We start from the raw sequence: 21,344 nt of genomic DNA, 5'->3' as shown, positions 1-21,344 counted from the left end.
GAAGGAAGGGGAAAAGGAAGTGGGAAGTGACCCAGACAGGCTGGGCAGGAGCGGGGGGGGGGGGGGGGGGGGGTGAGGAGGGACTTTGTCAATTACCGCTAGTTAGGATACATGTAAGTAAATAGTAAACCTTACAAATGGTGTAGCAATAAATAGGATAACGAAGGCGACTGTTGTATGGTGTTAAATGTATGAGGTAATGTTAGTGCCGTGAAGAGGGCCCAGATATATGTACAATCTCGTAGGGAGGGAGAGTCTCCCAGAACACTGGAAGGAAGTTGTATTGAAAATTAAATTACCTTTCTGGGGTATTTTTTTTATTATTGAGGTTAAAGTAAAAGGTTACATACAGTGATTCAACCGCACAGGTTAGATATAGAATACAAAATAATATTAAAGCTTAGTACAGAAGACAAAAAAAAAAAATTGTGCAATTCAAGTACTTGTGGTAAATAGTGACAAAAAGGTAATGAAAACTACAAACACTGACCTGTGCAGGAGTAGGAATGACCTCTTTTTTTCATGAACCAACCACTACTATATATAACAAGAAACATTGTAAAATAAGTACATGTATTCGGGAATCCTCATGGTGATGCAGAAAGTGTGTAGGAGAGTTGAGGATTATAAAAAGTTAAACAACTCTGAATAGAAAGAACCTATAGGTTCAATTATACAACAAAGATACTTATAACTATATGCCGGTAGTGGTATGGTTTAAGGCGGGGGGGGGGAGATCAGTGGGCCAAAGCCACTTTTAGTTTGGAGGAGGGTGGAAATTTGGGGGGGCGGGCTATAGTGAATATAGGGAGAGCATAGAAATCTTAAGAACTAGGGATGATAGGAAACTTATGAGGGTCCCGTAGGAAGGTTGCTTAATCAAAGCTCAGGTTCTTACACAATTCAATATAATATAGGTGACATCATAAAGAGGAGTTTCATTGTAGGTAGAAAACCACTCAACCTGAGTCCAGTAGCTAAACAGTGATAAGATCGATTAATATCGTATCTAGTATAATGTACAGTATAGGTAGACAAACCTCTGCTCTAATTTTTGGGGCTTGTGGATAGGTGCAAAATATATGAGTTATGTCTCCAGAGATCTGTAATTAATATAAAAGCCGAGGGATGGTTTGTTACTTTCAGACTATGTAATATTTAAATAGAGGGTTATGATTAAGTTGTAGCTCAGCATAAAAAAGGGTGGGGGGAGCTATGAAGTAAGTGTTGAATCTTTAACAAGTGAGATATTTTTTGTCAATGTCTGAGTGGTCTAACAGGAGGGGTGGTGTAACCAGATATAAAATTATGTAAACTAAGTTCCCACGGGGAGAGCAATAAGATTTGTGTGAATAGATTAAACCGACTTACTGGTAATTTCAGCGTTCAATGAACCCAAGATTTTAGGAGTAAATAGTATGGGTGATTCTAGCACCAGTTACTTAAAAGTACACCCCATATAGACATTGTGTTGAAAGGTCTAGAAGGACAGTCATTAAACCCGTTATAAAATAACCTAAGTATCCAAACCTATCTGATCACAAAGATGTATGTAATGAAGTGGTCAAATGACCTATGAGCTAGGCTTGGGCTGAATTGGACCCATAAATCATGTATCCGTTTTGTCTAGTGAAATGTGGGGAATAGATGTCATACTACTTATCCACAAAGTATTCTAGAGGGCTAAAGTATAGTATGTACTGGGACAGTGGTGTTTTAGTGCAATGCGTTATTTGTTACTAGTCTCTATTTCTTTTTTCTCCCTTTTTTTGTCCCTTTTTCCTTATATCCCTTTGAAATTAGATTAGATCTGAGGAGGCTTGTGGGAATTACACATAGGTGGGTAAACTGCACTCTTTAGGTCTTATTAAGGCAGGAATAGTAATACGTTATAAAATATATCCATTCAATAGCTCACAAGAGTGTCAAGGCTGTTATAAATAATAGACCTAAATAACGAACCTTGAGGAGGGGAGGAATGAAAGAGAAGGAAACGCAAAACATAGACAGTGCAAAACCATTGAACTTACATATATAAACGTGTGGGAGAGAACATCAGGTTCTAACAAAAGTATTCCCCAGACTTAACTCAACATAAATTATTAGTCCGTATTAACCTTAGGGTGGTGGGTTAGCTACCCTGTGTTCACAATAGTAAATGTTGTTGCCAAAGTGAGAGCACAAACTGTTCTGTGAGAGATGGTCCAGAATGTGTTATTTAACCAACACCACATCTGCGTAGGTAATCCAGCCCAGGGGAAATACATGAAGGGGATCTCTGCTGTGGGGACTGATCAAATTTGCAGATAAGAGGATTAGGATACTGACCCCGCAGCTGTACCAGCATGGTGAGGCAACTAAAAAAAGGATTAGTAAGATAGCCAGAGTTCCTTGTAGATGGGTTTGAGCGTTTGGTGTTAGTGTACGATCATGTTTTAGTTCCTCCGTGGCTAGGTTCATCTTGCCCTAAATTGTGCAGTACGGAGCATCCCAAGCACGATGTATTCCTCTCAGCTCCCGGTTCAGCAGCCTCACTGGACCTGGCCCCATCATCTGCAGGAGGGCCTCTGCATGGATCAATCATCTCAGGACCATAGGAAGCATAAACTGTCAGTTGGAAACTGCTTACACTGGTCGCTCCGAGCAGCAATGCTTGCGGCGTCACGAGGTATGTTGCTTTCTGTTGCCTCAGCCCTGTGAGGACCGGCGAGTGCTGCGAGATACTGTTCAGAGGAAATATTTCTGGCTGTTTCATTGATCTCGGGTCTAAGTCCTCCGTAGTTGTTGTGTACCAGTCTGCATGGTCTTGGAGCAAATCTGTGTTGCATTGTGGAGCGTCGAGTTCCGACCGGTCTACCTCCGCCTTCGCTTCTATAGACAGTGTTATATTTTGTGACGGGTCCATCGCAGATCTCAGTTCAGCAACAAGAGCTTGCTGGTGAAGGTCCATGGAGCGCATTAAAGCGTGTATCGCTGCAAGAAATTGTTGCTCCATTAATATGCTGGAAGTACAATTATAAGAAGTGTGTTTCCGTCTGTTAAGGCAGTGCGTGGGTAGTTGCAAGTATAATGGTGGGCCTCAGTGCCAATAGTATGTCATTTATACATTAGTTTGGTCCCAAATTTTATAATCGATATCCTAGGATATAACAAGAGCCGAATATAGAAATATATAAAGTCTTAGGGTGCCACAAAGTTGTATCTTGATAATCAGATTGCAGGAGCTCCGAGATGGCTAGTCTTGTTGCTTCGGCAGTTGGCTCAGCCCCCCAGTGAGTGAAATTTAATGGGACAATTATGGGGTCTCCAAATGAGCGTGGGAGATGTTAAATGTGTGGTGGGCACTGGATTAAGTTAAGCGTGCGGAAACTGCCGGAAATGAGTAGTGTTGTGTATAAGATGAGGTGAGAAGAGGAGTTGTGTGCAGCTTAGCAGTTTTGTGAAGTAGTACTCAAATTACACATAAAAAGCACAAATAATACATGCTATACATAAGAAATTTAACCACAACACTCCACTTTGGGCCAGGGCCACAGAGGTACATATGCTGGCACAGCAGCTATAGAATCAACCCTCTTCCCTGAGACTGACACAGGCCAGTCCTAATTATGTAATAAGGGTCTTTGTCTGTGATAGATACAGTAATATGAGGGAACCTCAGGCAATTTTAAGGTCCAAACCTTGATATTGAGGGCTAATCTATAGGCCTGGGCCAACTAGGGTGGGTAGGCAAAGATATGATTCATACATGATCCAGACCCAGGATCCTGTGCAAGCCTTAATATTCAGGTGGTAAAGTGGGCCTACTCGACTCACTAATTAGGCTGGGTTTTAGCAAAACGGGTGAAGGTAGATCTCACCTCTGTAAGTTGCCAATGAGACTCCAGTAACAGTCCTCGCAAAGAAATTGTGGGAGTGGAACAGGAGCCCGGTTAATGCTCCTTCAGCTGTGTGGCAGTTGAGCTATGCCGGCTCTCCAGAGCCTGAGAGGAATCCCTCTATCCCGGTGTTTGGGAGGGCACCTCACCAAGATGTCACCGGATCCACACAAGCCAGCATATAGTCCCGGAGCAAGAAAGGGTAATCAGCTGGAACGCACCGGATCAAGATTAAGGTACCTGGGAGAAGATCCTGTGTCGAGACGAGAGAGGAGGACGTCAGCAGCGGATCAGATCCTGGAGTGTAGCAGTAGGCCTCTCCAAAGGCCGAGGAGCCCCCGGCCTGTTGTTACATCCGCCGATTGACTCCGTAGAGGCTGGAGGAGGTTGAGGTAAGTTCCGAAATCTTTCCGCAGGATACGGGGCCTTAGAACTAGAGAAGCCGGCACAATCAGAAGGGAAGCAGGCCCCAAGATGGCGTTGTTTTGTTAATTATATATACATACAAGTAACAATGGTCAGATAAAACATCCAAACCACATAAAAGGTGCGCATGAAAATATTACAAAATACAAAACAAATAAAATGTCATTAGTGTTATAAATCACAATGGATACATATTATAAAAGTGAATGTATATATACAGGGAGTGCAGAATTATTATGCAAGTTGTATTTTTGAGGATTAATTTTATTATTGAACAACAACCATGTTCTCAATGAACCCAAAAAACTCATTAATATCAAAGCTGAATATTTTTGGAAGTAGTTTTTAGTTTGTTTTTAGTTTTAGCTATTTTAGGGGGATATCTGTGTGTGCAGGTGACTATTACTGTGCATAATTATTAGGCAACTTAACAAAAAACAAATATATAGCCATTTCAATTATTTATTTTTACCAGTGAAACCAATATAACATCTCAACATTCACAAATATACATTTCTGACATTCAAAAACAAAACAAAAACAAATCAGTGACCAATATAGCCACCTTTCTTTGCAAGGACACTCAAAAGCCTGCCATCCATGGATTCTGTCAGTGTTTTGATCTGTTCACCATCAACATTTCGTACAGCAGCAACCACAGCCTCCCAGACACTGTTCAGAGAGGTGCACTGTTTTCCCTCCTTGTAAATCTCACATTTGATGATGGACTACAGGTTCTCAATGGGGTTCAGATCAGGTGAACAAGGAGGCCATGTCATTAGATTTTCTTCTTTTATACCCTTTCTTGCCAGCCACGCTGTGGAGTACTTGGACGCGTGTGATGGAGCTTTGTCCTGCATGAAAATCATGTTTTTCTTGAAGGATGCAGACTTCTTCCTGTACCACTGCTTGAAGAAGGTGTCTTCCAGAAACTGGCAGTAGGACTGGGAGTTGAGCTTGACTCCATCCTCAACCCGAAAAGGCCCCACAAGCTCATCTTTGATGATACCAGCCCAAACCAGTACTCCACCTCCACCTTGCTGGCGTCTGAGTCGGACTGGAGCTCTCTGCCCTTTACCAATCCAGCCACGGGCCCATCCATCTGGCCCATCAAGACTCACTCTCATTTCATCAGTCCATAAAACCTTAGAAAAATCAGTCTTGAGATATTTCTTGGCCCAGTCTTGACGTTTCAGCTTGTGTGTCTTGTTCAGTGGTGGTCGTCTTTCAGCCTTTCTTACCTTGGCCATGTCTCTGAGTGTTGCACACCTTGTGCTTTTGGGCACTCCAGTGATGTTGCAGCTCTGAAATATGGCCAAACTGGTGGCAAGTGGCATCTTGGCAGCTGCACGCTTGACTTTTCTCAGTTCATGGGCAGTTATTTTGCGCCTTGGTTTTTCCACACGCTTCTTGCGACCCTGTTGACTATTTTGAATGAAACGCTTGATTGTTCGATGATCACGCTTCAGAAGCTTTGCAATTTTAAGAGTGCTGCATCCCTCTGCAAGATATCTCACTATTTTTGACTTTTCTGAGCCTGTCAAGTCCTTCTTTTGACCCATTTTGCCAAAGGAAAGGAAGTTGCCTAATAATTATGCACACCTGATATAGGGTGTTGATGTCATTAGACCACATCCCTTCTCATTACAGAGATGCACATCACCTAATATGCTTAATTGGTAGTAAGTAAGACAACATGCATAAAGAGGATGATGTGGTCAAAATACTCATTTGCCTAATAATTCTGCACTCCCTGTAGTGAAAAAAGTCTTAGGTGATGTAGACACATAGACTCGCTGTTGTTAAACAAACAATTAATTTCTTCAGAATGATACACAAATCAAAGTGGCAGCATTCTCAGGATGACGGTAGTGATGGCAGATAGTCCTATAAGACAAAGAAGAGGTGACTCATGGTGTAATAACGTCTTGTCAGGGTTTTTTTCCCTGCTTTGTTTGCCACGTGCTACTGGCAGCCATTTTACTAATCTCTCTTGCTGACTCTGGTGCATAGTGTGTGATGCTGCTCATTTCCTGCATGCCCTTTTATGGCCAGACTGGTGTACATCATCCATGTGAGACAGGTTGCAGTCTCAGAATTGTGATGTCATCACTTATTATTTAAAGGGCCTCTGTTCAGTAAGCTTTGCCCTTGCGTTGTCTCAGACCTGTTTGTGAGTTCCAGTGTATTACCTGCCTGTCTGACGTCCCTCCTGGTTCCTGATCCCTGGCTTGTTCCTGACTCTTCTGTTCTCCTTGTTCCTGATTCCATCTCGTCTGACTACTCGCTTTGGCTCCTGACTCGGCTCGTCTGACTATTCGCTTTGGCTCCTGACTCGTTTCTTCTGACTACCAGCTCTGGTTTTGACTCTTGGCTTGTTATTTGACTTGTGGACTTTTTATCATTTTTTGCTATTAATAAAGGTGTGATTATTTTTGCACTTCTCGTCTCAGTCTGATTCCTGGCACCCTGACAGGTCTAACACCAAAATAAAATAAATACACAGATGGTTACTCACAATTTGGAGGAGCACACTAAGTGCTATAAACAGCAGACTGAGACCTTAAAGTTGCTCAGAAGACTCGTCCATGGCACTGATTGGCTGATTTCTGAAGGTAATATCGCCCCTTGCAAAGAGATCCACAGACCGTCCAGGCTCACACCAATCTCTAGTGCTGAACTTTAGTACTGCTACTTGGACGTGGATAAAAGTAGCAGGACCCATATAAGAATAACCAAACACCAGGGTATCCAAACACCAGGGTAATGAAGGAGGGGCAGCGTGCTTCTTATAAAAAAGAAGTTTTAATAAAAGTATAAAAACAAAGCTCAACAACAACGGGTTTCTGTTGATGGTTCCTGCCACTTTTATCCACGTCCAAGTACCAGTACTAAAGTTCAGCACTAGAGATTGGTGTGAGCCTGGACGGTCTGTAGATCTCTTTGCATAGGACAATATTACCTTTGGAAATCAGCCAAGCAGTGCCGTAGACGAGTCTACCGAGCGACTTTAAGGGCTTGGTCTGCTGTTTACAGCACTAAGTGTGCTCCTCCAAATTGTGAGTTACCATCTGTGTATTTACTTGATTTTGGTGTTAGACGTTATTACACCATGAGGCGCCTCTTCTTTATAAGACTATATACATACACACAGTACTGTGCAACATTCTTAAGCCACCATAAGTTATTTTAGCAATGGTATAATGACCATATATAATTATTTCTCAGCCTCTTAGACTACAACCAGAAAATATAGGATATTTGTATGCAGTTTTAAAAAAACTAAAAAAAAAAAAATACTTCTTTAGGCTAAAGTGTCGAGTATTTAGTGTAACCTCCCTTTACCCTTGAGCGATAGTAGGAACCTGGCTCTTGTAAACCTAAATGGAATGGAACCCTAATTAATGTCATTGCTAACACCTGTATTTGTCCTACTATTTCATGTCAAAATGACTGCTGTGAAAAAGGTCTATTACACCAGGTTTGTGGAAGACATACTTAAACATTACATGCACATATGGTACTGTATGAGTTTAATTCACTGGAAGCTTGCTAATAAGAACAACTTTTAATCATGTCATTCTATTCAAAATACCGTACATCACTGAATTTGACAGACATAAAATCATACTTTTGCATCAGCATGGCCACTCTTAAAGGGAAATCAGTAAACAAACTGGATACTCAAAATGTGGTATTCAAGCTGTTATAAATACATTTGAAGAATCAGGAGAGGTCAAGGACAAGGCCAAGAAAACATTCAAAATCTGATGAGGAGTTTCTCAGTTTCTTCTTTTAGAGAACGGAAGAAGTCCAGCAAGGATCTGGCTCAGCATCTGGCAGCTTCATATTGATGCCAAGTTGACCCTTCTACAGGAATGGTCTTTGTGGAAGGGTTGGAGCCAAGAAACCACTTTTTTGGAAAGGGAACAGGCTAAGAAATGATAAAGCTCACAAAGATTGGAATGAAGATCAGTGGAAAAGAGTATTATGGAGTGACAAATCCAAGTTTGAAATTTTTGCGTCCAATCGTCGACACTGTGAGAAGAAGAGTTGGCGAGATATGCAAGAATGAGTGCTTGTGGCCTTCAGTGAAACATGGTGGAGGGTCTGTCCTGGTTTGGGGCTGTATTTCTGCCAGTGGTGTTGGCGATATTGTCCGAATTGATGGGATCATGAATGCTGAAAAGTACAGACAGGTTTTAATTCATCATGGCATTTCTTCTGTAAAGCAACTGATTGGGAATGGTTTTATTTTTCAGCATGATCCCAGGCACACTGCTAATGCAGTGAAATCATATTTGGAAAGAAAAACAGCTGATCAATCACTGACAGTCATGGACAGTCATGGACTGGCCTCCACTGAGTATTGAGTATTATAGAGGCAGTATGGGATCACCTGGGCATAGAAATAAATAAAAGACAACCTTAATCTAAAAAAGAACTCTGGGAAGTGCTGAAAAAAGCCTGGTATAATATACTAGAAGATTACTTCAGAACAGTCTCCCCAAAAGAGTTCAAGATGTGCTTAGTGCCAAGGGAGGTCACACTACATACTGACTTTTGTCTCAAGAAGCCATTTTGTTCTGAAAATTGTTTCTTTTTTATATTTTGTGTAAATTTTTGCTGTATTTTCTGTTTGTATCTTAATAAAGAGGCCGAAAAATAAATATGGACGGTTATTAAAACTTTGCTAAAACAACAAATCTAATGGTAGCCTAAGACTTTTTCACAGTACTGTGTGTGTGTGTATATATATATATATATATATATATATATATATATATACAGTATATAAAATCACAATAACATAGGATCACTCATTTAAAGAGACCTACAACACCTCCACCAGAGGGTAACCCCACCAAACTATATGAGGGATCTGTTAACTTGGTATAACATTCAGGATCTATGTAGTCTCCTATTAGTGAACACACATAAAGTTCTTATATACCATGACAAAACATACTAGGGAAATTACAGCAAGCATAGAATTAACAAATTTCACACATTCTGACGTGACAGCTTGGACACAGAGGGCCCATCAGCCGCAACTCCTCGCACACTCGGCTCTCATAGAATACTCCCTAAGCCGCTCTCCTCAATCTATCTGCCTCCTTATGCTCCGGAGGGCCGGGGACCTGCTCCGGAGCTCAGCTACAACCACCGCATCCACTGAAGCAGGGATCCTTTGACCCACATCGCAAGTGGCACAACGGGAGCAGCCCACACGTGATCGGAGCACCGGTGATTGATCTGTGAGTAACTGCCGTTCACACGTAGTTCAACTCACTTATTGCCCCCATATAAAACTCTCTTTACATACCGCAATATACTGACCACATAGCGGTTCATCTCACCAGCCTCCACTGATACCGGGTGCTCCCCTGTTAAGGCGCGAAACCGTTATTTTCCTTTCCCTCCTCCTCCAACTGGCTCACTCTCCCCACAAGCGTGCAGCAACAAGTTGCATACCCAGCTCCTGCAATAAATATATACGCCTACCCGGCCCTTTCTGCATAACTCTGAGCCGCATAAAGAAGCCTCAGTCTCCCACACCCAAGCAGCCTTTCCTCAAGCTGGATGCTATCCTATGTTCACATCCCATAACGGATATCATAGGTCCCCATAGCCCTGCTACTAATCCCTGCTATACACACTCTCTATCATTAAACAGAGTTTCCAGGGTCAGAAAAGGCATCTTGTGCTAAAAGCCCCCACCATTTTTATTTCTCCTATCTGGACAAGGGGAGTTTTATTTTTTCACACAACTGTTGCAGCCACTCACTGCACCACAGCAATAACTCTGTGATACAGCAGTCTCCATCTTTGATGATTTTACTAAGACTTACCCTCCCACAGATAAGCACATAAATAAAGTAGGGCTAGTGCCTTTCCCAGCCAAAGTTGCCTCCTAGAAACTGATTGCTGATCTCGCATAGATCCCATATTCTCCAAAGGTTGGGGCTCATATACCTCCTTGGTCTATCTGAAAGCAACCCTACTATTTGCAACAACATTCTTAGCAATAAGCCTTGAATCACATACACAGGAGGTTTGCGGGAAGTGGAGGGTCAGAAGGTCAGATATTCTTTCTCCTAGGTCCTGGAGACTCCACAATACCCCTTCAACAATATTACATAGGAACCCCTCTCCTCCCTTTCTGTGGACCAAGGGATGAAACTCTTGAACACCTTGGGTCTCCAGGGGGGGTCTTATCCTCCCACTGGGATCCAGAGAAAAACAACCGGACTCAATATGTCAGCCCCAGAGTGGCTCCCACGAAACACCACTTCTCCAGCCCGGGAGATAGAATAGTTTCTGAGTTCCCACAGGTACTTGCAGTAAACATCTCTGCCTATTAGTTCCTCCTTTTTTTTTGTATCCTTTCACACGGAGAACTTGAGGATCCCCCCAGAAAAGAATACCAAAAAGACCAGAGTGTACAAACGGGTACTTATCTTACTCTCCTAGCACTCTTTACTCTTCAACCCCCCCGAAACAGGTTTGTTCAATGATCTCCCCCTCCACAGGATAACATAGAGAACTCTACTGCTGGTTGCAAAGAATATTCTTGGGCAAAGTCCTCCGAAGAACAGAGTGTACAAACGGGTACTTATCTTACTCTACTATCACTCTTCTACATTCAGCCCATCTAAAGAAAGCTCATCTGCTGGACAATCTCACCACAGGTAAGCCTAGAGCTCCCAGACAGGTACTCATTTACCTTACCCTCCTTTAGCTCACGGCTCTCCTTTCTTTAGTGTTTTCTAGATTTTTGTGACCACATCAGATGTTATTCTTGTATTGACTCTTCTAGTTTATATAATCTAGGTTAGCTCCTGCACAAAAGTTACTCTACCGTCCCAAGTTCCCCATCATAGCCATCACCCAAGGCTATCTCTACTATATGTCAAAATTTTACTCTATGTTTACAGGTTTATACCTATACTCCTAGCATGTTATGTTCTAGATGTGTTTAGTGGTAAAATCTCACTTTGCATTTACAGGATTGTATTCATATGCCCTAACATGTTTGTTCCTGTTAGTAAACTGTTACACCACTGTTGTTGATAATTGTTATTGTTTATACATCTCCATTTCTCTCTCTTTTTTCTATTTCTTCTTGAGGTAACTCCTCTTCTTACAACCTACACAAAACCCTCACTAATGATCCACATTCAGAACCCCCCTTAGCTCCAGCTTTTGGAACATATTGGGTAACTGAAATACTGCCTCCACCCACCTATTTTGCCCCGCCTAGACTGGGGGAGTAACTTCCCTAGCGCCCTTACATCGCCTATCTATTTGATACTCACACTCCCCATTTCTGGCCCATATATTCCATTCCTTCCTTCTTTTTCTAATACCATATTCCATTTCCCCTTAAGACTGCTCTCATACATATCAAATTTAACCCCTTGCAGGGTTTACCTGACCGCCTCCGCCCCCCCTTCCCCCCCCCTCTCCCCTCCTATCCATTCCTATATTACTGCATAACTTATACTATACTATTTCATAACTAGTACTTCTATCACAGTAGACAATCTCCCCCAACTCCCTACCCTTATTTTTTTTTAACCAAAGCGGCTCTGATCTGCTCTCTCCCCCCCCCCCCCCCCCCTTTTTACTTTCTCCTGAGAAAGGTTAATCTAACATACACACAGTTATATCTACATTACACCACCCAAAATATCCCTAACAGTAGATATAACTACCACATACGCTTCCTATCTAAACTACCCATATAAAAGAGACTCTCGTTTAGGCACTGCTTTTTCTTTACCTCGTCTCTCTTTAAGTGAACAGACCCACCTGTTTTCTATATCTCATATCCAACAACATCATGTTTGCTCTTTTTATAAACACATGTTTTTTATTATATTCTTGTTAGACGCATTTACTGTGTAATTTTACCTGGTGCAGTTCTTGTTATTCTTCTCCTTGTCTCAATAAAAAAAATTATTTAAAAAAAACAAAAAAAAACAACAACAAAAAAAACAATCTCAGCGTTTGATAAAGATAAGTGCCTTCATTTAAACAGAACTTTCCATCTGCTTGGAAAAACATAGTGATTGTTCAAAGATTCCACATAAAATGATGAAGACACTGCCAAGAGAGTTCTTAATACTTAAACGGGCTCACCATGTGCTGAGTGTACTTTCGTCATCAAACTTCAATTTATTTCTCACGTAACAACTTGCAAAGGTAGCCAATGTACTTTCACAATCTTTTAGGCATGGATCTGTGTATACATCACAAAAGTTCACAATCCTGGTGACGTCCCACCAAATGAAGCCAAGCAAGTATCCAGCATGAAACAAAAAAAGAAAGGGCGCCTCCTAGTGTAGCCAGTATATATAAGGATAAATAGAATGAGATATAGATTTTGTACTCACATGTAGTGAAGGCAAAGATAATGCCTAGATAAGCAGTCTGGAAACTTATCAGTGTCCCAGTTGACTGTGCATTAGAATGCTAGGGCAGCTCCTCTTAGTAGATTTCCAAAATCATCTGAAAAGTAAGAAGATATACAGAGGGCGACTCCTAGTGTGGAATTAGTAAGCAGAGTGTGAACCCACCAGCTTTACCCTTCAGAGATATACTCACAAAGTATAGAGCACACTGTAGTGCTAATGAAGCAAGCTGGGTATATTAAAAGTGGCCCAGCGCACATACCACTCCGGTGAAAGATGGTCCAATGTATTCAGAAGGTTCAGATAAAAAATTCAGGAGACTCCAGATATATATAAAAAACACTTTATATAAAAATATAACAGTGTACAATAAAAATCAGTAGAATTCGCTACGCGTTTCTCAGAGCTACCACTCTGTTTCCTCAGGCAAGTTATACTGATCTAAAACTGAAGTCTCCTATTTATACATCCTCAAATAAATTAAAACATTGGTCACACCCAATTTACCAATTACTTATGCAAATGTTGCTATGGTGACCTTCACAATACAAACTGACTTTTCTTGATACCAGTATGTGAATATATAACTCATTGTATGCATAGATCTACTTTAACATATACAGCTAGTATCAAAACAAGTATATAGCAGATATTACAATATATCTCATAAACATTTCGGAAGAAAACATATATAGTATGCACAATAGTGTTTCAGCAAAAAAACAAATACAGCACTCATATAGTTGGTTCATTAAATTTTCAGCAATCTCTCTTTATGAAAGTGAATGCACTATTTATTTCTATTTTATATGGTTAATAACTTCTTTATTTCCTGAGGATTTAGTATCCAGCATGGAGCAGTGTCTCACCACTTCTACCTACGAGTGTTTCATCCCCCTTCTTTGCAAGGGACTTCTCTCTCTCTCTCTTATACTGTATATATTTTCCAAAAATAATTTTATATATATATGTGTATATATATATATATATATATATATATATATATATATATATATATAAATATTTAAAAAGAAAAAGAAAATTTTCTTCTATGTGAAGAACAATTAAATGTAAAATATTCATAACTCTCTTTGGGTTTAGCATTGTAGGTCTAATGTGGTGTCTAGTTAGTGTGCAACTAATAAGTGTTAGATTTTTTAAAAAAAAACATTGAACTCTATGGGGCCAATTTATCAAATGTCAGGTGGACATTTATCATTGCTGCCCCCTGCACATTTGCGGCCGCTGATATGTGATTGGGATGATTGCAGTCCGCCACCTAAAAGGTGGCAGATGAGTTAAGAAGCAGTGCTCTTAAGACGGCTGGCCAGAAGGCTCACGCAGAAAAATCAGCATCCTCTGCTTAATATATATACCCCTATGGGTAGATGACGTTAACACGGTAGCGATATACAAAATCCTCAAGTTAGTAAGCAACGGATTTCACTCATGCTAACTATTTACTTTAAACTTTTAACACACATGCTAACTTACCCACGTAAAAATATTAGTTGTAGTGAAGTTAGTGCGGTAGTGGGAAAAAAGTTGGTATTAAAGCTCTAAATGCATTAGGAATTTATTTTTTTAATCAATGTACCTTTGTAATGCTGTCTTTTCGAATTGATTGTGCACAATAATTACATATGTATATTTTTATTTATTTATTTACATATATTTTTTCAGATGGAAAAGTCTCACTGGAAGACTTAGCACACCTAAAGGGTCTTCAAAAATGTGGCAACAGCTGATCTCATATATAAAATTGGTGGCCAGAGGAAGAGAGACTTGTGATGTAAAAGAAAATTTGTCAGCAGTCTGTAAAATGGTAATAATATTATATATAGCAATGTAAATAACTAAAAATAGGATGTGTTGGAAATTAGCAATCAAATTGCAGTAACGTGGGTAGATTTAAAGTCAAATATAATATACAGTACATGTAGCTGCAACTACAGAAAACGTATACAGTAAAACTTTTTAATATATAATTGTGTTACCAAAAGTAACACAATTATACAGTAATAAGTAATCCGAATGAATATGGCCATGGACATCACAGATCATACGTCATTTAATATGATCATTGACATTACTGATGAAATTGCATATGTAATGTGATAAGTTGCAAAAGAGCTGGGGCAGCACTGCACAAGGATTTCTTTATAGAATGATAAATGCAGTGTCTGCTACCCACTCACCACGTTCACCGGAGGACAGGTTCTCTAGTTGGGAACATTGTCCATCTGTGATTTGATAAATGGGACCATATATGTTTACTATGTAGCAATTGGCGAATCTTTATATAATAGCATTTGACATTAATTTCTGCTCTCATGATTGAATTCTTTTTGATTATTTCACTGTTTGATTTTTTGTTTACTAAATCAAATGTTACATTCAAAACTGAGAAATTAGCATGTGTTTTAAACAGCGGCTGTCACTCCAATCTATATAAATTTGTCATGTAAATAGAATAGAATAGAAATTTTATATTTTTGGTAAATACTTTTTTTATTTTTCTGTAATGTTCAGGGTTTTATTTTTTTTTTTTAAAGGTATGGTTTTTATTTAATTTTAGGGAGTGTTAGGTTAGGGGATTTAGATGTTAAGTTTTAACTATGTGATGTGGGGGTTGGCGGTTTATGGGTTAATAGTTTTAATTACTGATTTTTATGTGGGGGGATGGCGGTTTAGGGGTCAATAGTTTATTTAGGTACTTTGCGGTGTGGGGGGATGGCCGTTATGTGTTAATAGTTTGTTTAGGTATTTTGCGTTGTAAGGTTTTTTTCAATTTTTTTTACTCTCTTTACTTCTATGGGGAATGCGAAAATGCGAGGTCGTTTGCGCAAGTAGGGTGTTAGTTTTTTTCCCCATTTTTTTTGTCTCCTTTGATTTCTATGGGGCAATATATGCACGCCCAGGCGAAAACTCCGCTTAGGATTTTTGCGCTTTTCGGGTTACCGCAAGGGCAAAATAAAATGCACACAATGCTTAATGCTAACAATGAAAGCTTGAAAGCCTTCACAGGTGATTCTTCTAGCTGGCAGGCTATACATTTTGTCCAGCTGTCAGTGTAGCCTGCAATACTGCAGTCTGGTGTGACTATATTTCTGATCTTTTTCTCAAGAAGCTTACCTTCAAGAAATTCAGGATCACTTGAGGTTGATCAAGACTACAAACAGTTTCATTTGTAACTTGCATTAATATAAGTGCTGCTTTGACTGTTCTGGCTTTAAGCCAAGTCATGGCATGATTATATGGTATCTAAAAGTGGACTTTTTTCCCTTCCTTTCCACAGACAAACTTTGTTTGTACTTGGACCGGATGCTATTATTGAGGTAAGGGAACATTCCTGCCAAAAGACATAAAAGCTAAGGACAGAGTTAATAACTCTTGACGTTATCACTCTTTTCAATCTGACAATGTCAGGGCTATGGCTTACATCAATCACCAAGGCAGAACTTCAACCGCCATTTATGATGAAAGAGGTAGCACATATTTTTACTTCAGCAGAACAACATTATTCCATGGTTCAGCAATCCACATCCTGGGTGTGGACAACTGGGAGGCAGACTTTCTTAGTCATCAATATACCCCATTGACCATATTTTGAGTAATTGGGGCCGACCAGACAGAGCTCTCATGGCCTCTCACTGTAATCACAAGCTACCCCAGTAATGTGTCAGGTCTTGGGATCCACAGATAATTCTCATATATACTTTAGTGATTCCCTGGGTATTCAATCTGATTTACATCTTTCCTGCTTTTGTGTTGCTATCCAGGATGATAGCCAGGATATATCAGAAATTAATCTCTGTAATGTTAATTGCTCCCCCATTGCCTTGCAGAACTTGTTATGTAGAAGTAGTCCAAATGTCATTTAACCAGCCTTTCAAGGTCCCTTCTTTCATCAAGACAATTCTCTAAATTTGACAGCCTGGCGATTGAACACCTAATCTTGTCTCAAAGAGGTCTCTCTGATTAACACTTTGAGCCACGCATGAAAGTCTGTTGCCAGATGCATTTATCACAAGGTATGGAATGCTTTCCTTACCTGGTTTGAGTCTAAACATTACCATTACCATTGTACTTTAAGGTTCTCTTAAAGTACAAAATGTAAGCTTCCTAACATTGAAGCCTTTGATCAGGTTTTGATCAAACCAGCCTTTCATCCCATGAAACCTTAACCTGGTTTTAAATTAAAGCAGTTTTTCGAGCAGATACATGGATCACTGGGAACACATTAAAGGGTAGAAATCTCAGTTTCAATGGCAGAAATGGCTCCATGTTTTATAGTGTAAGAACTAATGACTGGGGAAAAAAAGTCAATTTTTTTTTTAGATATTGATAACCCATACTGTTAATCTTGTTCATCTTTTTAACTACAAATTGCAGACTTCACAAGCCTAACCTTGCTACATACAGTATCTGTCCCTGATTGGTCTTAGCCAAGGTTATTAGCTATAAACTGCAAAATAATAGAAGGTGTATATTGTCCATTTATTTTATTTTTTTAATAGATAGTTCTGTCCTAAATATTTTTAAGCTTAAACAACGTAACCAATAATATGTAAAACAAACAAATAAATAAATGTATAATTGCTGATAGATATTTTTTTTAATGACCCTTTTTGTAAGTCACATTTAACAGAACGTTCATAGAATTTATTTTAGTATATACACATTTTCAGTACGCTCTGCTTTAATGCTTGTTTTCATTTCTTTTTTTTTTTTACAGATGTCAGCGGAATTGTATTGATCATTCCCATGCAGAAGATCTAGGTGTCTATTTCAACAACAAAATTATAACAAAAAATGTGAAGCATCCTTTTCTTATAGAGACTTATTTAGCAATGTATGCTTTTTATCACATTTTTAACATATAGATCTATATGATTATTTTAGGTATAATATTAGTCATTCAGTATAAACAATTTATTACTCGCTATATATTTCTTATATATTCCCTTATTACGTTTTCTGTATTGCAACTGTTAGACATTCCTTTTTCTCCTTACTCATTTGGATTTAATTACTATTTTTTATGGTTCTACCCTATTAAAAGCCAATAAAGGGCTAGATTATAAGTGGAGCCCTACTCGTCTCTCCCGCTCGCGAGTTAACTGCACTAGAACCAAGCTTTTTGTGCGCATCGAGTAGCACAAGTATTACAAGTTGAAATTAAAATGTTGTTTGCCTGCGCACTAACCGAACAAGCGCAAAAAGCCAAAGTTAAAATATTGCAACCGCGTTAACGTATTCCCCCATACACTTCAATGGAGCGAGAAGGAAAAAAACCTATGCATAGATAGATAAATAGATAGATAGATTGAGATATGTATAGATATGTATTTATGTGTTTATATGTGTATATATGTCTGTAAATACATATACACACATATAAACCTATATATACATACATATACATATTTAGACATGTACATGTGTATAGCTCTATGTTAAAAGCCTTTGCATGTCTTTTTTTCTTACACCTGAGACCTCATCTTTGAGCCTTTATAACTTTTTGTGCAATATTTTTTTTAATAAATTTTTATTAGATATTGTAACTGTTTTTTCAAATGTATTTTTCATGTGTTTTGTGACACTTTTTTGTTTCACGTAACAGTTAACCAGAGCTCTAAAGATGCGGTAATCATTCTAGCCCAAATCGTCATTGTGCTCACGTGTTCACATTTACTTTCAACTTGTAATACAAGTGCATCTTCCAACACACGCAAACAGATGTGATTAAACCAGCTGGCGCGAGCCACTTGTGATCTGGCCCAAACTCTAATATTATTTGTCATAGAGAACACTTGTTACCTATAGAGTTACTGGAACTCTTCATTGTGTGTGTTGTAGGGAGATAGGATACGCTTGTTTACTAAATTAAAACCTTTGTTTTGCAAAGCTTCTGACATCTAACAGGACAAAATAATCATTGTTAAAAGATAACACTTAACATTTTTTAGGAAAACAAAAATTTGCAGAAGCTATGCCAGCAAAAATATGAGTGAATATGTGACAGAGAATATGGCATACAAATCCAATCCCTACAATAGCTCTCATTAAATGGACACTAAACCCCAAGATTTAAGTAGAGAATACAATTTTAAACAACATTACAATTAGCTTCTATTATCTCATTTGCTTCATTCTTTAGATATTCTTTGTTGAAAAAATAGCAATGCACATAGGTGAGCCAATCACATGAGGCATCTATGTGCAGCAACCAATCAGCAGCTATTGAGCCTATCTAGATATACTTTTCAGCAAAGGATATCAAAAGAATGAAGCAATCTAACTAATAAAAGTAAATTAGAAAGTTGTTTAAAATTGCATGATCTTTCTAAATCATGAAAGAAAAAATGTGGGTTTCATGTCCTTTTAAGCTCAAAATAACATGCAGGTATAACATTCACTATAGCTTTTTGCAATGGCATCATCTCTACCCTTTCTATTAAATCTTTCTATTAAACATGTTGAATTAATCATTTTTTAGAATTAACAATTTATATACTAGGTTTGCCTAGAAATGGTACTTATCTGTAGGATTAAGACATTTTACATATTTTGCATGCATTAATGTAATCATGATTCTTGTGGGCACAGTCCACTTATACCATATTTTTATTTGGATTGTAAGGCTGGTGAAATATATATAATGTAATAAACAATATTAAAGCTGGTGTTTTCTTTAATGGTGTTAAACTGCAACCACAACACATTAATAAAGTCATCTGGTGCTTCAAAGCACTCTTCTGAAATCACTGAAAGTCAACTACAACAACACAGCTTATATTAAATGGCAACAAATGTGTACATAAGATTTTTCATTCAGATGTAAAATGCATGGAAATTCAATTAGCTTGCTTAAAGGGATATGAAACACCAAATTTATATTTTGTGGTTCAGATAGAAGATACATTTTTAATCAACTTTCCAATTAGCAAATTTGCTTCATTCCTTTAGTATTCATTGTTGAATCAGCAGCATTGCACTACTGAAAGCTAGCTAAACACATTGGGGCATATTTAACAATGTCCAAGCGGACATAATGCAAAGTGATGCATATCACTGCCCATCGATAAATGCAGACAGCATACGCTATCGGCATTTATAATTGCACCAGCAGTTCTGGTGAACTGCTGGTGCATTGCCGCCCCCTGCAGATTTGCGGCCAATCGGCCCCTAGCAGGGGGTATCAATCAACCTGATTGTATTCGATCGGGTTGATTTCTGTCCGCCGCCTCAGAGCAGGCGGACAAGTTATGGAGCAGCGGTCTTTGGACCTCTGCTTCATAACTTCTTGATAACGTCTGTTTCCATCGAGCCTGAAGGCTCTCCAGAAACCCAGGATTTGCCCCATTGGGTGAACCAATGACAAGAGGCATATATGTGCAGCCACCTATAAGCAGCTAGCTCCCAGAAGTGCATTGCTGCTCCTGAACCTACCTAGGCAGTGGCGACTCTAGGAACAATATATAGGGGGGGCACATAAGATACCACAGTCAAAACTGGGGGGGCACTAATAATTTTCACCACTAAATCATTATAAAATGTAGTTGTATATATATGTATATATATATATATATATATATATATATATATATATATATAAATTAGATTCTTAAAAAAAAAAAAAAAAGAGTAATGTGGTATGCAATGATACCTTTTTATTCTACTAACCTAATACTTAAAGGGCCCCTAAACCCAAAATCTTTCTTTCATGATTCAGATAGAGAATACAAATTAAAAAAAACATTACAATTTACTTCTATTATTTATTTTGCTTCATTTTTTAGATATCCTTAGTTGAAGAAAAAGCAATGCACATGGGTGAGCCAATCACACGAGGCTTCTATGTGCAGCAACCAATCAGCAGCTACTGAGCATATCTAGATATCCCTTTCAGCAAAGAATATCAAGAGAATAAAACAAATGAGATAATAGAAGTAAATTAGAAAGATGTTTAAAATTGCATTCTCTTTCTAAATCATGAAAGAAAAAATGTGGGTTTCATGTCCCTTTTAAAAGACAAGCTTTCAAGAGTTTTCCTTTCTTCCTCAGGTATTGCTTCAGACCTGAGAAAGAGAGGAAAACCCTCAAAAGATTTTCTTTATAGTTTAAAGGAATTTCAGCAAACACCAGGGCTCTGTAAATAATTCCCTATATTAAATATGTCACTAATGAAGACCAATGAACAGACCTTGAGTGTTTGTTGGTGTGTGTGTGTTTGTGTGTAACTAATACTAAGTACCATGTACCAACTTTACACAGCCAGCCACTTCCTACTTCAAAATGAAAATTAGGCACACACACACACAAACGGGCACAAACACACAATCAGGCACATTGAGAGACACAGACAGGCACATTCAAAGACTCACTCAGACACATACACACTCAGACACACACACTCAGACACACAAACAGCCAACCTTAGATTTAGATTCAACTTTGTCACTGTACAGTGTCAAGACAATGAAACATAGTTGGCCTCCGATCAGAAATGCAGTAGCGATTGATAAAATATACAATAAAATAGAAGATAAAACTCAGTGTAAATTCTAGCAGTCTTACATAATGCCATAATACATCTAATTCCTAAAAAATATAATCC

General features: G+C 38.8%; 1 protein-coding gene across 2 annotated transcripts in view; it reads left to right on the top strand.

Moving 5' to 3' along the window:
* The window catches only part of LOC128650283 (uncharacterized), a 422,276-nt gene extending 402,866 nt beyond the window's left edge, over positions 1-19,410 (top strand). The window contains exons 22-24 of one of the 2 annotated variants that reach the window (XM_053704108.1): positions 14,405-14,546; positions 16,020-16,059; positions 17,460-19,410. In XM_053704108.1, coding sequence (XP_053560083.1) covers positions 14,405-14,546; positions 16,020-16,058 — 181 coding nt within the window. In that variant the 3' untranslated portion in view covers position 16,059; positions 17,460-19,410. The remainder of the gene's footprint in view (positions 1-14,404; positions 14,547-16,019; positions 16,060-17,459) is intronic. The other variant, XM_053704109.1, reaches the window with a different exon arrangement.
* Positions 19,411-21,344: the final 1,934 nt, after the last annotated feature.

The sequence above is a fragment of the Bombina bombina genome, chromosome 2 (genome assembly GCF_027579735.1).
Source record: "Bombina bombina isolate aBomBom1 chromosome 2, aBomBom1.pri, whole genome shotgun sequence".
Classification (NCBI taxonomy): Eukaryota; Metazoa; Chordata; class Amphibia; order Anura; family Bombinatoridae; genus Bombina; species Bombina bombina.
The sequence above is the reverse complement of the archived record's forward strand: the minus strand, read 5'-3'. Positions and strand labels throughout refer to the sequence as shown.